General features: G+C 43.4%; 1 protein-coding gene across 1 annotated transcript in view; it reads right to left on the bottom strand.

Moving 5' to 3' along the window:
• The window catches only part of LOC141010321 (latent-transforming growth factor beta-binding protein 2-like), an 89583-nt gene extending 77272 nt beyond the window's left edge, over positions 1-12311 (bottom strand). The window contains exons 1-2 of the mRNA XM_073483202.1: positions 11851-12311; positions 9013-9086 (exon numbers count right to left, since the gene is read on the bottom strand). Of these exons, the coding sequence (XP_073339303.1) occupies positions 9013-9086; positions 11851-12311 (535 nt within the window). The remainder of the gene's footprint in view (positions 1-9012; positions 9087-11850) is intronic.
• Positions 12312-17955: the final 5644 nt, after the last annotated feature.

Here is a 17955-nt window from a genome sequence, read left to right as displayed (position 1 = left end):
ACTCATAAAATGCTAAATGTTTGTCAGCAAACTTTATTTTGAAAGTCTGATCAGACATTGCATATTCCACTGCGAACTTGTCCCCAGAGCACTGCCCGTGCAAAACTGATGCTAGAGGGTGTACCTACAGCATCATAGTTTGAAGGTGAAGGCCACTGACCAAAGCCTGACGAGTTGGGAGTGATTAATTTCTGAGTCTGTCATAGTGATAAAGGCACAACAGTATGGATTGCCAGGCTGCAAGTAAAATACCACGGCGGGCAAGTAAATCTAGCAACTGGAGTGAGCCATCTCATTTTCTTCTCATCTCTGTTGAGAGTTGTGCCTGATTGCTACTGTTGCACATGCACAGTACCAATCAGGCACTTGTGAGAAAATGGCAGTGCGTAAAGACATTTATGAGCTGAAGTGCAGGCGAACATTTTAATTATCGTTGAAGCAGGAGTTTAAGGCAGGTCGCGTCACAGGGGATTGGCAGGTTTGAGAGTACGGTGGATAAGATTAAACATGACGATTAACTTTATTCTTTACTGTTATTTGAAAAACCCTTAAAAATCTTTAAAGGGACAAAATAAATATTTACTTTCTGACTCATTAATGTTGAACCCTGTAAGGTCATGAAAAAAAGTGTTGACAACGTAGGTAGAATGTGTGTATATACAGTGCATGCACTTGGATGCAGTGTTTGTAAAGAGGCTAGAGCTTTGCCTGAAAATATGCCTTTCAAATAGGTTGTTATCATTTCTTCATCTTTGAACAAAACTGTACCGGACATCAGAGACAAGTGTTAAACTCTTGTGTCTGGTAAACCTCCTGTGATGACAGCAGGAGCCTCTCTTTAGGAGTCACCACAGAACCTGACAGATCTCATGAAATAGGTCAAGTGTTTGAGATTGTTGGAGTTAGCTGGGAGAGACAAGCTTGAAAATTCTTCTCTCATCCGGACTCACTCTCCACTGAAGAAGTAAGAATTGGTCTATTGAGCAGTTAATACAATTGCCTCTCAATGCTAATCATTTCAAGTGAGTGTTAATCGCTTTACAACATGTGATTTCCACATGGTTGCCAGCGCAAGTGCTATCATTTAACGCTTGCCAAACACTAACTTTTCCCGTCTACCAAACTGCTGTTACCGTAACTCTAAACTTCTGAATCAAAACTTCTTTATTGTTCTAATGAGGACCAGAAGGGTGGGAGACGCTGACGCTGTTTGACTGATCCTTTATTTTCACTTTGTGGTAAATCTTACAAGGGTAATATTTCACCAGATTAAGGTGCCTCTGTCATAGATGCACATTTTTCAATCAGAGTGTGGGTTTTTTGGTCTGATACAGTAGTTGGGGCTTCTTATTCTCCTAACCCACCCCAGCTCTGTGGGGGGATTTAGTTAACCTACAGCTGACCCATGACACTGTGTACATTACTTTTAGCCACGCTATACCGAGCCTCCACCGCACCCCTCAAACTCCCACATTCAGCTTCTAACTAATGAGCCACATGCCGGGGCGCTCTGTGGAGAATATCTGGATCTGGGGGCGTGCGCCCGCCAACTTGTAAAGCTGACTCTGTGAGACGTGGTGTTCACCAAGAAGCCACAAACCCCATCCTCCAGGGGGATCACATCCCAACAACAACTTCCATATGGTCTTTAAGCAGGAGGGTGCTATGATATATGGTTGGCTATGGGCTGCCCTAACAACACTGCGGCCTCACTGAGAGTGTGTGTGACTGAGGGAGAGGGGTGGTTGCTGTTAGTGTTGCTTTGTAAGCGTCAATCAAACCAAGGCTTGCTTTTCAGTCTTACTGCTGAGACATCTGCTGGTGCACGTATGTCTTTATCCCCTGTCACACATGTACTGCTTCCCCCGAAATTGTCCAGACATTACCCAGAGGAGCTGTATATGGACCCAAATGTCCAGTGGCCAGTTGGCACGGGCTTTAAACCAGTGGGTGAGTTGATGACTTTCACGTCAGTGTAGCTGCTTCATACTCTTTTCTGCCTACATATATATTGAAATTTATGAAATATGTGTTTCCCACACATACAGTTTACTTGGGTGGTCCACCCAGCTATATTTGGCTACTCATTTAAGCGTGTTATAGGCTTCTTTTATTAGTTTAATCCGTCTGCGAGAACAACGCCATCCGCGATCGATTAACTGGGTGACTATCAGCCCTCCTCTTCCCCTCCCATCCACTGTCAATCACACATGCTCTGCAGACAGAGAGAGTGACACTCTCTGGTATGACATCCCTCCTGTAAATGCACTGATTGTGATGCAACCTCTATTTACTGTAGGCCTACTTAAAAAAACAGAAACAGGAGAAACAGACAGGAGGTAGAAAACAGGCAGGCGAGAGAAACAGAAAGACAGAGGGCGAGGCAGTGTGCATGCATTAAGGTGGACAATTAAAGCAACGGTATGTAGGACAAATTTAGGCAAAGTCTTCAAGGCAATCTTGAAGAAGAGCAGGGGCTTTTCATTCAATTTGATAGTTTATGGCTCCTGTGCCTCAGCTAAGTCTGATGCTAGGTAAACAGTGTCTTTTCTAATCTATTTTTGAATCTCATGTGTGCTACATGTGGGAAAGGGCTCATATGTTCATGAGAGAAAACAGCTTTTCTTGAATCAAGACATTGAAAAAAGACAGACAAACATGTGTTATTGAAGAATACCAAGTTTGGTCTACTGTCTCTATTATTTCCGTGTTATGACGGCTCACGAACAAAGACGTACAAATAAAACAGAGAAGAAATTCTACAGGAAGACGTCTAGGGACCAGACGCTGAGTAGTACCTCATTTTCACCACACTTTAGTCTATGGTAGCAATTAGAAAAACATGTGGCACAGGAGGCCAAAACAGGACCCAATTGCAACCTACAAACAGACACACCAGCTGGAGTGGAGAAAGCTGGACTCCTGGTTTGGGGAGACAAACGAAGAGCGAGCTGTCCAACATCTATGTTAATGATGGGTTTTGGGATGAAGGGGTGTGTATTGATTACAGGTTCTGTCTAATGGGCCATAACTCTCTACAGGGCTGCCAGGGGAGTGTTAGGCCCCTGAGCTGTGAACTGTGCAACCCCCACAAATCCACACACGACATATAATGCCGAGGAGGGCTCTGTGGCTGTCTGTGTAGCAGTAATTTCAAGGATGTCACCTGAAACACGAGCATTTTAAACGCTTCCTTCTGTTCTTGTAAAACAGAGGATGCTGCCCTTTAAGCCTTTGGGAAAATGTTTCTTTCCTTTTGCAGAAGAATGGAAAATGTATGATTTAATTACAGTTGCTCATCAAACTAAGAAGTTAACTCTCAACTCTACAGCTGCTTATGGGATGTTGTATATTAAAAACTGCACATTATCCACAGGATATTGACTCATCATATATCTACAATCGTCTGACTCGCTGGATATAGACTGTTGGTATAAGCCTGGCATTTCCCCCTTCCTTCCACTGTCTACCCCAACCCTAATCTCTGTCATAGTCCTGTCATTTCATTTTCATTCTATTTGTGTTGAATGTGATTTTTGTGTTTTCATGGGGTCCTCTGCTCTCCTGTGTCCTGTTCCAAGTGTTCTTTCTATCCTATCAGCTCATTACCCTCACCTGTGTTTCTCCGCCTCACTTTAGTTTATTTAAGTCCAGTCTTTAGTTCATTCTTTGTCTAATCATCTGTTTAGTTTCCCCTCGTCAGTCTTGTGTCTCCTGTGTTCCTTGCGTTCCTGCCTATGTTCCCAGTGTTTTGTTGGTTTGTATTCTTTTTTGTTTTTGTATTTTTTGTACTTTGTTATTTGGTTGATTGTGCTTGTTCCCTCAGATTTTTATGCACTGCTGCTGCATCCTGGGCTTTGAACCACCCAAGACAATTGTGATTGGTTTAAATAAATAAAAATAAACCCAATTCTTTGATGCGCTGATGCAGCCAGACCTTCCTCCAGCACTTTGGAGATCTGGCAATGCAAGACGACATCTACAGTAAGTCTCCTGAAACACTAATGCATCTAGCAGTGCTATTGGTGACCTGGTGACTCGGTGGTTCATGTTGCACGCTACATCATGTGCTTGACTCTGGCTCATGACCTCCAGCTGCATGTCATATACTATCCTATGAAGTGCACATGCCGTAACCCCTTTACAGCACAGTTCAAACATTCGTTATGCACAATAAATCTATTTTCTACAATTAAAAACACATACATGTGACTAGTCTAGCTAAGAGCTAAGTATCACAATGCTCCTGATGTGCGTCTGCTTTCGAGGCAACTTCTTGAAGTTTAACATGAGTTGTGAGTGCAGAGGAGAAATCTTACTGTAAAGATCAGGTCCAATATATGTGGATGTTATGTTGTGTGTCAAGGAGGTTAATAAAAAGCAAACTGAGACGGCTTGTATCTATTAGGTGATGATGGTGAACCTACATTTTTGGGTACCGTTTTGGAGGTCAGAAAACGTTCACACGTGTCTGTCCTTGATACTTTACCAGCTGCTTCGCACATGTTGTAGTAGAAAAAGAGCATTAAATGAGTTTCACACACAAGATCTGGTTTAAATCTCAAAAGCGATTGCGATGAATGATTCAACAAATAAAGTAAGAAGGGTGGATTTTATGATTGTGCTATGAATATGCTATTATTTCATTCATTAATTCATATAAAAACCGACATTGTGATGGTGATGATGTCATGGCGAACAGCTGGGTCGAGCCCTTAACATGGCTCTCTCGACACTGGAGGGCTCTAATCCTACTACACTGGGGACATGATGAAGTTAGGGAAGCATGCTACATGTTGTAGTTTTGTCATGGAAAGCGAGGAAAAGTTACCTTGTGATGACAGAGGTGAGCAAGAGTTTCTGCATGAGGAGTTATTTTAGGGTCGGGATGGGGAACTAAGCGGCACAGCAGGCCAAAGAAAGCTGGAAGGCAATCAAAAAGAAACTCCTCTCCACCGCGTTTCACTCTGTCAATCACCAACTGCTTAAGAGACTGAAAACAACTTTATTCCTCCACGTGAATGATGCACCTTTCATCTGCACTGTCTGAGACAGCAACAGGTTTAAATCAACGGCCATCTGTGTGCTTTTTTCTTTTTTCTTTTTTTGGCGGGTCGTGCTCTCACTGTTGGCTATACTTTCAGCATGTTGCCATATGTACCGCATGCTTTCACCAAAATATTGTGATGTATAGTGTGGTGAAATGAATTCTGCTGTAGCATCTAAGAGGCTGTGCATTGGGGAGCACTGTGAGCTCAGGTCGAATGTGAAGCCAGTTCCTGTCTGTGCTGCAGGGAGTCTTTTCCCACTGTTCCCCCGGTCTGAAGTATTCTATATTGTCCCGTACATTAACTCTGTGTGTGGTAGACGATGCCATTAATCCAATTACTAAAACAGCCATGTCAACTGGAGAAGTCAGAGCCACGCAACATAACTCTGATGAATAGTGACCCTGTCAGCAATCCTTGTCAGCTCGGAACATGACTCTATGGACAACAATGTCTGTGTGTCGGTCTGTCAGCTGGTCAGTCCACCACTTTGTTCCAGACGGAAATAATTCAATCATTGGATATTTTTTTTTACAGATATTCATGCACCCCTCAACTTGTCATAACTCTGATCTTTGGTGATCCCTAACTTTTCATCTAGCACCATCATCAGGTCAAACGTTGTCCAATACTTTGTTTATGACCAAATACCTGTGAAACTAATGACTCCGACAGTCTCAACTGTACTTTGTGTTTAAAAGTGCAAAAGTTAGTCAGTCAAAAGGGTTTGGCCAATGCTCCATCCCATTTTCCATCACGATGGCTGGCAGTCATCGACCAGTGAGCCCTTTCCTATTGCAACATCTTGATTTTAAAGTCGTGTGTCCCATCAGAGTCACCATTACACAGGAATAGTTGCAGTTTGTGAGATGCAGGAAGGAAAATAAAAAAGAGCACCACAGTGTGGACATTAAGAACAGCCTCACAGAGCTGCTACCTTGGCTGTAGAGTCTTCTTGTAAAACTAGTAGATATTTACAGTACACTACACTTGCCAAAGAGCTCCTCAGACTGTCTGTGTGCTTTCTAGTAGCCTATAAAAAAAGCCATTTACAGCCAGGTATGAGTGAAAGCCATATTCAGAGGTGCAAAGATAAGAGCGAAGCCTCTGAAAGCAGATACAAAGGAGAACAGATAAAATTCAAATCTATTCTCCGGTAACACTGGGTTTTAAAGATCTTACTGTGTTTTTGGTTTTTCCAAGAAATGTTGTAACCAAAACTACAAAACAGTAATTCTACACTGATTTACAACACATCTAATTGAAGGTTTCTGTATTTATCCTCAAACTTGTCAGAAAATCAAACTTTCATCTTAATTCCACAGCTAAGTAGCTTGCTATTTTGTAAACAGCTTTCCGTGGCTGTTCCTCATACAAACTGTTGGTACAAATTCGACTAAATCAACTTGTTGTTTTCCCTTCCTGGGTAATTGCTGTCAGGTGCGCAACATTCCCACGCCTTACTCTTACCAGAGCATTTTATGAATGATATTGATGAAGTGTTGGCGAAGCCATTCAGAATGAAACCAGTGGAAGACACTGAACTGACCATCTGCAGGAACATTTCATCAGTTTTTGTGTTAAGATGGTGTTGACAGATACAGTAATGCAGCTGACAGACTTCTTATAACTCAGACAGGACTACTGCTGCGCTCTGACTGGGTTAGGCTACAATACGGACTCCCTCAGCTCTTCATCTTAACAAGTACTTTTTGATGAGCAGATGTGAATCCCCACACAGTGGGGAATAAGTGTAAGTTCTGACCTAAAAACAAGATGCTCCATTCATCTCAACGGGAGCTGCGATACTGCCTGCAAGTAAACAGACGGAGGTGCAGCCAAGCTTACACCTGGCCTCGCTTTACTAGCCAAACACAGCACACACACACCTTTGGCTCTTGGCCACCATTAATAAAAACTAATATTGGTTATGTAAAATCTTAGTCACTAATTAGAGCGGTTAACCTCACCATAAGTGAAATAAACAAGACGCAGCAGTGGAAATGCAATGTTCTGTTCTTCTTAATGGATCAAAGCTTTCTATCGCACAGCACTGGCTATTTTCAGCAAATGGAATTTAGTTTAATACACAAACAAGTCTGTTAACCATCCATCCTGAAGCTGAAAACAGAGACAGTCAGCACTGAACCTGCCAGGACGCGGGCAAGACCGTGTCCTCAGAGAGCCAGACAACAATCTCCAACCAGACCCACGGAGACCCAGACGCAGACCGTTTTTATAAACATTTCTAAAGACATGTAGGCGCACTCCCTGGACAACTAGTGATCCAATTCCTGTCATATATTTGCTCTGAGCTCAACCCAATTGAACAAGGAGTTATTGTTAGGAAGCCATAGCTGTAGACACCCAATCCAGCCTCGCGGGTGAAGCCTGCAGCTGACACTTTTAATATTAGACATTACTTCAATCCCTTCAGCGAGAATTTCCCATACGCAGCTCGGCCGCGATATGTTTTTACTTATGCTCCCGCTCGACAGGTTTGTTCCTTTTCTTTCCCCCACTGTGAACATGTTTTCTCATGCTGCCATCTCCTAATAAAGTAGCCCGGGTCTCAGGCAGGGATGGAATAAAGATAGCCTGAGCCTGTTTTCCTCCACGGAGGTCTTCTACGTGGGGGCTTCCAGTCCCAGCTCCAGTCTGGGGCCTTTGTGTTGGCACCTTGCCGGCCATGGGGCTTCACTCAGCTGATGATAGCATAGCCTCCAGTCAGACCTGGGCGAGGGCCAAGCTGTAAGAGGGTCCAGATGGTTGGAGGGACCCCTGGCCTGCTTGGATGCACCGTCTTGTTTAACACAGACGCGTTAGACTGGACCTGTTACTTTCTGGCAGATTAAAAGTATTTACCCTTTTAATTTGGGTAACTGCAGCTCCATGTTAAATGTAATTTACACCTTGGTAAGTGTGCCTTTAGCTGGGGCTTGAGAAAAAAGTGGAAGGAGGGATTTGCACTGGGCAGGAGGGAAGCAGATCTAATTAGGAGGCTGCTGGGGCCAATCAGCTTGTTGTGTAATCGACTGGCTGAAATGTGTGTTAACTGTGTGTGTGTTTGTGTGTGCGTGTGTGTGTGCGGGTGGGTGGGATAATTAGCAGAGAACAAACAGGGAATTCAGTAAACAAGTCAAAAAGAAGTATAGCTAGCTAGTTGCTAGATAGGGGAGACAGAAAAAGAAAAAGACAAGTGTGCTGGTGAAGAGATGCCAGCTGCCGTGTCGGTTTTACTTCACTTGTAAAACTTAAAGATAACTCCCCCTAAAAAAGCTCCAATTCCAACCTGTTATTTGAGTCTATGGCAAACAATGGAGGCCATAAACATGAAACTGGAACATGACATTAGAGTAAATCTGGTGTAAACTGTGATAAGACTCTGACATACCAGCCCAGTTCTCTTGAGAGTCTGCATGCAAATTAAAGACAAGAATGTCTATGTTGAAATCTTTTTTTTTTTTTGGTCAATATTGCTTTTTAAGAAGCAGCCTTAGTGTCTTCCATTCCACTTTTAATTATCTGGCAGTTAGAATATCCAATACTGCTGTGGTCAAATAATAGAAGAAGCGGTTCCACCCATAATTAAGGGCCTGTGTCAAAAAGAGAGCCAAGTGCTAAGTGGTGGTAATTTCCACGCGAGGATCCTACATGAGAAGAAAAGGCATGATGAACATGGCCATGGGGGCAATAACACCCTAGGAAAACTTTCATTGGGCAATTCCACTTGACAGCATAGTCATTAGTAGCCATTTACTGTGTTATTTTTCGGTCTGTGTGCATAAAACTGTAAAGCCTCTCTGTCTGCGAAGCTTATACATAATGCTTGTCAGTGTGCTCGTGTGCCGCTTCAAGACTTCATAAAGTCTTGATTTTAGTCTCTGAAGAATAAAATGTATGTCTTTTAGAGTATTCAGACAGATTACATACAATTTACACAGGTTACGTTTTTTTTACTTACGTTTTATGCAGCGATTGGTTCCTGGTGCCAACGCCCAGCCTGAGCAGCACTGCTGACCTCCACAGACATTCGGCCTGAACAAATGAAGACAGGGTGAAATGAGACACTGGCGGTACTGTTTTAAGCATCCACTGATAAAGAGGGCCTCTTCATAATCCAAAGAGCAATGACAGTCAGGGTGGAATCCCTCAAACCTTTGCATGACAAACTGATCTGATCGCGAACACTGTTTTAGTTTCAGATCACTCTGATGTGGCTGGCCTATTAATACGAACCCCTGAGAGAATAACCCTTTAATTGCATTTTATTTGATAAAAATTTCAGGCCAAGTCATGAAACTCTATCCAAAGCCAGATCCGCAAGCCCCTCTTTCTGTCATGCGAGATGCCGAAGTGAATACAGCGTTATCCGAGCCTTGAAAAGGATTACGCGAGACACGCGGGACATGAAAAGCACCCCGCATCTTCTATAAATCACTGCGCAAATGAGAGATGACAAGTTTTAAACAGTTATAACTGTATTCTTTGCACTCTTTAATCCGCACTTACAGCACGGGCCAATCCTTGCAGCGAGATAGATGAAAAGGCACCAGACCGCAAGAGCAACTTCAGGGCAACAGTCAACGCGCTGGCATGGATCTGTGCCCCATCATCTTTTCACAAGATATTACAGTAAGTGGATGTCTGACTCACGGTGATTCGAGGAGATAACGGCTAAGTTGACTCATTGACCCCAGTCGGATCGGGCTCATTTGATTCTGCGAGTGTTACTGAGGCGTCACAGCGATAACATGCAGTTGTTTGGGCCCTCTGGCGAGCTTAGCTTTGTCATAAATCAAACACATCAGGCCGGGCCCGTGCCAAAAACATCAGTCATCACATTCAAATTCCATCACGGGATATTCTGTATGTATGTAATGGAGAACTTTATACAACACCATGAGGATCATGCCCCAGGTTAAAGTACAGATAACATCATGTTCACACCTTCTTATATTTTTATTTAAACCCCAACATGAGGCGGTGGAGTACTATTTCACCGCTGAGATATCTGAGTCAGTCAGACGTCTGACAGGTGCACTGCAAACAGAAGGGGAGTCATACTGAGTCAACGTAAAGGGGAGTTAAGTGAACCCAGCGCTGCCAGTGCCGGAGGGTACAGTAAAAGAGTAAGCCGAGTGGGAAATCCAAGAGGAAATGTGTCACGAAAACACTTTCTCTCACAAGCGGCGGATGATTCATCTGAAGCTAATGAACCAAAGTGTTCTACTGTAAGGTAATGTTCCCGCAGAGCTCCGCGCAACACCACCTTCATGCTCCTTTAAGAACTCAAAGAGCACCATTCATTCAACACTGGAATATGTTTTTTTGGCAATGTCAAGCGAGGCATTCACACCGCGCTGCAATAAAGCATGTTGGATCTAATACCAAAGGCAGCTATTTTCTTTATGCGCCGCTTTAAATAGAGAGTGCAGCAACTCAGCCGTGCATAAGTGCAACTGACTGGCTGACGGATACGTTGGGAAATGTTGTTTTTAAGGTGGGATGGATCGGGGCATGTTAACGGTGAATGATATGACACATTTATTCCGTGGACAGAGTCGATTAAACGTTGGCTATACATCATTTCTCTTGGGTGTGAGGTATAAGTATCCTGCACCACAGAGCTATCTTAACAGAGTATCTACAGCTCAAGAGCAGATGGGTGAAGGGGTATGAACTGAAATGTACAGTCAATTAGTCCTTGCCCTCTTGGTGTTCAGACTTAGGGCAGGTGAGTACTTTTTATATGTGCCTACAGATGGTGAACCAATTGGCTGAATCCTCCTGTCGCTTGTAAAGCATTCACCATAAATTGGCCGTATAAATAATCAATTTCCCAAAGGGCAAGAGGCTCTGTTAAGACACACAGAACAGACACTTCATCTTCATTTCAGCGTCTGCAACCCAAGGTGAGCCATTCAAATCCCCCTCTGATTATTATGTAAACACTTTGTCCCTATGGAACAAACAGGACTGGATGCCAGAGGGTTCATTGAACAAAAAGAAAAAGGGCTTTAATGTGGAAACAACCCATTGTCCTGTTTGGAGTTTTAAATAAAAGGAAAGGGATTTGCAGCTTTGAGAGAGGAGCCATCGGAGACAACAGGTGTTTCTGATCACCAGGCGAAATTGCAAATGTTCAACAGCCGATGCTCCGTTTGAGCCATTACAATACTTGGCCGCAGGCAACAGCACAAAACTGGGGCACACACATTGAAGCAGTCTGCAGCCACTCTCCTACTACGATTTAAAATATACTGTAATGTGTAGTAATGGGAGGAAATTGTGATAATGCAGTGTTGCATTAGTCTCAAAATAGTTCAGATGCAGTTCATATACATTTGCTGCTCATTATCGGCTTCCACTATCAGCCTGGTAATCAGCACAGAGTTTAACCTCGGCTATTATTCCATGTCCTGCTGTGACCCTGATGACAAAATACATATGTTACAGCAATTCAGATTTAGCTGGAGTGCAGCTCCTTCACCTCCTGGATGACAGCTCCATGCACTTCATGCAAGCAGCTTCGTGTTGATATGAAGGAACATTTTGTAGCCATTTTCTGTGGCTTGTTATGTTACATCATCTCTTGGTTTGCCTTACAGGAAAAGAGATTCTTGCTAAAGTGGGCCACCACCACTTTACAGTAAACCACATGGACTCATACAGTAAAATAGGTCACACAAATTCCTTTTAAAAACACAGCTCACAACAGTGATGCTGAATGGCTTGAACAGCTTGATAAAGTAAAAACACATTTATAGCAGACTGTAAAGCACATGGCTGGCGTTCTTACCCAACAAGTCTCCTTGTGCTGGCAGAGTTGGGTCTGCTGCTCTGCCTGCGGTTCACTTTGGTTCTGTGCTGCTGGTTGGCCGGGTGTCTGGCGGTGCGCAGCGCACCATCCCGCGGCGCAGACGCGAGGTCCTCCCGGGAAGCGCCTGCAGTATGAGCCGCTCCTGTTGTGGATACGTGCCTACCATCCCCTTGGGATGATGCGCCCCTGGGCAGGCGGACATGACTCCTAGAGTGGCTGGACCCAGGAGAGGTTTCACCGGATAGTCTGGAGGATGCACCGTCCTCTGGTCCCCTGGGCGAGTGACCTTGACTCCTCACCTGGGACAGCTGCTGGTCCCTGACCGCCCGGGCGGCCCCTGCACCCTCTGTCCTCCCACCTGTTGTGTCCTTTTGACTGTCACCAACTCGCACCAGCGCAACAGTCAAAACCATTAAAACAGCAAATCCTGCACGGTCCATTTTGAGCATGCAAACTTTTTGAAACTACCGCGTAAAAGCGCAGATCGCGTTATGGAGAGCGACTGAAATATGAGCAAATAAAAAAACGCGATTGGGCTACACGAGATCAACAAGACGGCATCCTCTCCCAGGAATGAAAAAAGCCTGGATACCTCTTCATAATGGCCAGGTGAGACTTTGCGCAGAATGTCTTCAGGATGTCAAATCAGAACTTCAGTCCAAAGTGAGAAACTCTTTTCTTCTTCCAGCGCTGGGAGAAAACAAAAAAGTTATTTTAAGCAAACATTAATCCATCTGTTTTAGTTTAGGTTAAAGCAGGGAAGTGGCGCAAAGAGAGCAGCGCGCTGGCTCCAGGGCTGCTGAAGCTGGTCTCCTACTCCAAGTGAGAGAGTTTGAATCGTGCTCCCATGAATATCACCACCTCCTTGGATCTGAAGTCACCGGGAATTTTTGTAGGGATTGCATGCGCTCTGCAAGAAGAAACTCCCCCTTGTCGGCTGTATTGTTGCTTCACTCACGGCACCGCTCGGTCCATGTGCCCACACGCACTTTCCCTTGCCAAGTTACATCATGTTCCTGTGCGTCTTTTACTGTGATTCCCTTTGAACCACACTCCTAAAAATGATCACGAATGCAGCTGCGTTAATAGTAACCTTCAATTTGAATTTGAATTGACAGGCTACTACAATATCATAAAAATGTAGAAACCAGATGTTTTTCTTTAGGACTCCACAGCACTGATTACTGGATTGTTTAAGTTAATGCAGTCTCTTCTGTGATGATTTGAATTAATTTGGCATGGGGTTTATTATTTCATCTCATTAAAGTGCCACAGCACAGTGTGATGCACTTTGAATGTTCAGTTTACAACATGTAAAACGTGCGTCCTGGCAGTGTGACTAAATGAATGAGTAAAACAAAGAATGTATGGGAAGCTCACAGTCCATACTCAGTCTCAAATCTTGGAAAACTGGTCAGGTTATGTAACAGATCCCATTCATCTCCCCCACTCACCCATGCTGCATCATCACTTTCCCTCTGACTGTCTGGAAATAACACATTTCTCTTCTCCCATAAGATCTTAAACAACCCAAAGAGAGTTGGCTCCCTCCTCTCATTCAGCCCGCAAAGATGCACGCCTGTCTCTCTCACGAGTGGTCCCCGAGCACCATTAGCCTACCACTCACCGGACTGCCATCCAAAACACACAGCAGCAGAGAGGAAGACTAGTAGTCTGCTCATTCATTCTCTTTCCCACATTAGCTCAGATACACAAAAGGGGATTTTTTTTTTACGAGAAAAACTTTAGGTTAGTGAATGAACACTTTGCAGAGAAAGAGGTGTCCTTTTTGCAGATCTCCCAGGGAACATCATGTCTGTGTAGACACTTAGGCAGAGTGCCAGTTGATTACAGCACATCTTGCAATCCAGGAGAAATCTAATTAGACAAGGAGGCTGCATTCGTCTTATGACTGTCCACCAGTCTCACTCCACCCCCAGGCATGTTGCCTGGCTGGTGTCGATGTCGTAGATCATGGCCAGTTGCCCCCCCAAGCCCTTTTTGAAGGTGACCAGGGCATGCACAGACAAATCCATGAGCGCTATCTGCTCAGTGACCTGTGTGAGCGAGCAGCTGGCTGCAGCTCAGCTGTTTCTGTACTATAGACTCAATCAGTGTCTTAATCTGTTTAACTGTATCATGTTATAAGCCATGTGTACAGCAGTGGTTCCCAGCCTTTTTTGCCAGATGTACTGCAGCAGCCCAGTCAGATGAACTCATACTTCAGCAACACCACCTGTCATCCTCCAAATGTGTTCATTTGAAATGATTTTTTGACAGCATGTTATTCAACACTATTAATTACACAAACGTTGATATTGTTGACATAATGTTTTCACACATTTTTGTCCGTGTAAAGCTCGCATTGCTTGGAGTGGCAGAAACTGGACATGTCAATTAGCCTATTTTTCCATTTTGTTTTAATTATCTACATCTGCGTTTTTATACATTAGTTTGTCTGCCTCATTTCTTTCGGTGACAGGAACAACTCATGTATAACGTGATACAGTTCAACAACAACACAAGCTGCAGCCTCCAAAATGATCTTACAGTTGAATCGGCACCTCTCTTTTAGCAGAAACTGAATGTTATTATAAGACACAGGAGGGAAGGATTTATTAAAGTGGTGTTTATCAGGCGACATTAGTTTCAGCTGTGGCAACTGGCAATAAAATGTCTTTTAATTATTTATCTATTACTTTTAGGCAGCCTATTTCAACCATTTATTCATGACTTCATTGCATATGCATAACCTTTAGCTGAGCAGACTATTTCAAGTGTTTTTCCATTACTTGCCGAGTGTTAATCCATCAGCGTTACTTTTAGATAGTATTTCAACTAGCTTCTCTATCCAATTACGTTTAGTTGTTTCAACTATTTATTCATTAGCAACCTTAAACATTGCCCATTTCAAATGTTTATCTATTACTTTTGTGTATTTCAAGTGTTTATCTACTACCTTTAGCAAAATGTTAATCCATTCATTTTAGTTAGCCCATCCATTTCAACCACGATTACAGCTATTACAGAAATAATTTAGGCTGTTTAGGCCTATTCGTTAACGTTGCTTTTACTAAGTTAACCTCTGTGCTCATTTGCTAATTAGTTTTCACACTCTCAAATGTAATACATAGTGTCCAGGTGTTACAGCTGACTTCTATATGTGAATATATTTCTAAATTGCCTAGTTTTTAACAATAAATCACATAAATAATGAGGCCTGGTCGAGCTGTTCAACAGTCTTTCACGTACCACCTGGCAACTGCAGAAGTAGCCTACCCCCTGAGGCACGAGTACCTCTGCTCGAGAGTCACTGAAGATCTGTGGAGCAGCTATCCGTGTTATGAAAGTAGGCTTTAATGTGGCCCAATTTGATACAATTTGCAGCATCTGGAGGAACTCTAGAATAAATACCAGGAGGATGTCTCTGGCTATGACCGACGCCTCTACACAAAGAGTCCTTTGAAAACTCTGGCATGACAACCAAGCCACTCCTATCATCTTTCAAATGCAGAGCAGAAATATAACTGCTTTACACTGCACAGTTTCTTACACAGCACAGGGTCATAGTAACAATAACAAAGTCTGGTAATTACACTGATGCAAACAACTTGTTTGCATGTGCGTGGTTGGCTAAGAAATCTTATGGTGGATTTGGCTTTTTCTCCAGGCTACTTAGTGGTTTAATTGCTCAATTTCCTGGATGGTTTTAGGTGTATAACTGTGAGGCAAATGTTTCGAGGCCGCTGAACGCACATTTGATGCCTCCTAATGAAGTTTCTCAATGGGAACACACTCTACCTGTCGGCATGAACATCCCGAGAGAGACACATTTGCATCCATTCAGTCGAAAGTGGCTGCCTCGTCACCGCTGAGCGAATGACGGGTCAGAGTTCAAGTGTACCCATTAGAAAGCCAAACAGTATCATTACACCCAGAATGTAGGGCTCTCATTATAAGCAAGTATCAACAGTGTATTCTTAGCCTCGCCTGCAGAATTTTAAGTGATCCATGTGAATCGGTCTCTGTGATGACTTTCAATGGGGAGCACCAACAAGGAACGTCAATCTCCTCGTCAGCTACCTTTTGCTATTTGTATCAAAGCCCTCAGTTCTCCTTCCTCTTTGCCCAGGAGCTAACATAATACCGACATTGTTCAGACTGGGCAGCAGTGAGGACCTGGGGGAAAACGTGGAAAAGGGAGGTTCATTTGGCAGAGAAGCGCTCCATAAAAACTGAAATTATGAACTTTTATTAATGTAGCTTTTTTTTTTCATTGAACATGACAGCTTTTCCTTGCAGGAATATCACAGAAGACCTACATCGCACGTCGTTGCAGGTTGAGCCGCGCGCATAAAACAGGCATTCACACAACAAGAGGAAACAGTTGAAGATAGAGCAGGATAAATGTAATGTGCTTAGGCCAAGCTCGTATGAATGAGGTGCTGTCAGCTGTGTAATAGAAGTAGGTCACATGGGCGTTATTTAAGACAGGCACTTCCACTTCACCTTTCATGATATTCATGCTTGATTTTTTTAAAATGGGTGTGTGAGAACTGTATGCGTGTGCTTCAAAGTCATACTGTACATGCGAGGCCTTGTGCGATATTGTTATATAATGCTGGAGACACAGGGAAAATCTATCATCTCCATTTCAAATAGCGGAGCGATCCAGAAACATGTTATAGTTAGACAGACTTTAGCACCATTGGCTGCGTGTCTGATGCATGTCATAGCACTGGCAACGCATCCACCCTGCATTACTTCACGGCTGAGTGATCGGCTCATTCATTTATGGGTGTGAGTTGTTAACTTAACAAAGGCTTTAAGCTGCCCGGGATGTCATTGCTATAAGAGAAATTGTCAAGAAAGCTGCAACAAAGATTAGATTAAGTACTTCCCATGTACAAATTACCCCTTTACCCCCTCTTAAAAGCCTTTAGCGGTTTTGGCTTTGATACAGAAATCATTATGCATCATATATTGCGGTAGAGTCTGTTATATGGATGGACTCACAGCAGTAGAATAACCAAGCGGGTGCCAACTGCATCGAATGATAACAAGCCTCATGTCGGAGGTCATGCTGGAGAAACAGAAGAGAGCACATTCATCTTTGTATATTCTAGGTTTTGTTGATTCACTGTATGACTTGGTGATATTATCAACCTGAGACTGTGAGGTTTAAGATGAGGTCGAATGGATAGTTTTAAGCCTGATGGGGGCTGAACTCAGAAGCTTCCTTGTTCAGGTATCAGTATTTTATACTTGAGTATTTATTTTTCGGACAACTTTTTACTTTTTACTCGTTACTTAAGTTTTAATGCATTTGAGGGGAATTATCGATTATTTGTATTTTGCGTCATCGCAGACCACCTTCCCAACATCACAAGACTGATTTCAACCTATCAGTGCATATCACAGATGTAAAGGGCGCTCCAAGATGGAAACAGACAGAGAGGGGGACTGGAAGGGGGAGAAAAGACGTGTCATGGCAAAAGCAGCGAAATGAGTGAAACTGAACCAGGTAACACTGCCGACGACGCCGGAGCAGATTCTGAGAAGCAAGACATTTCCAGCCCATGGCCTTACTGAGGCGAACTGTTGGAAGTTGCTGGCTCCAAGAAACAATACTCTTTTCTTTAATGCTTTGAGTGTACTGCAGAGCCTGTACTTTCTTACTTTTTCTTGAGTAAGGAAGTTGAATCAGTACTTCTACTTTAACCAAAGTCTTTTTTTCTGTACTTCTACATGAGTAAAGCATGTGTAGTGGACAAGGGCAAGGCAGTCACTCTAGTTATCCAGTGGCACATGAACTCCTGCATTAGACAGCGCCCTGGAAAGCTCTGCTCCCTGAATATTTGAGTGGGCACTGGTTCCTCAGATAGGAATTCTTAAGAAAAGATAGACAGAGAGGCAGATGTTGTCTTCCTGCTTCCATCTAGGGGCTAAATATGCAAAAAGGTCTATCATAGGCTATGTTGAATCAGGGTCGTTTAGCAGACAGAACCATCTCTGCTATTTGAAAGGTAATCCAGGAAGCAGCAAGAAATCTGGTTTGTTTGGGAAAGGGAGTTGGTTTCGGAC

The sequence above is a fragment of the Pagrus major genome, chromosome 16, assembly GCF_040436345.1.
Source record: "Pagrus major chromosome 16, Pma_NU_1.0".
NCBI lineage: Eukaryota > Metazoa > Chordata > Actinopteri > Spariformes > Sparidae > Pagrus > Pagrus major.
The sequence above is the reverse complement of the archived record's forward strand: the minus strand, read 5'-3'. Positions and strand labels throughout refer to the sequence as shown.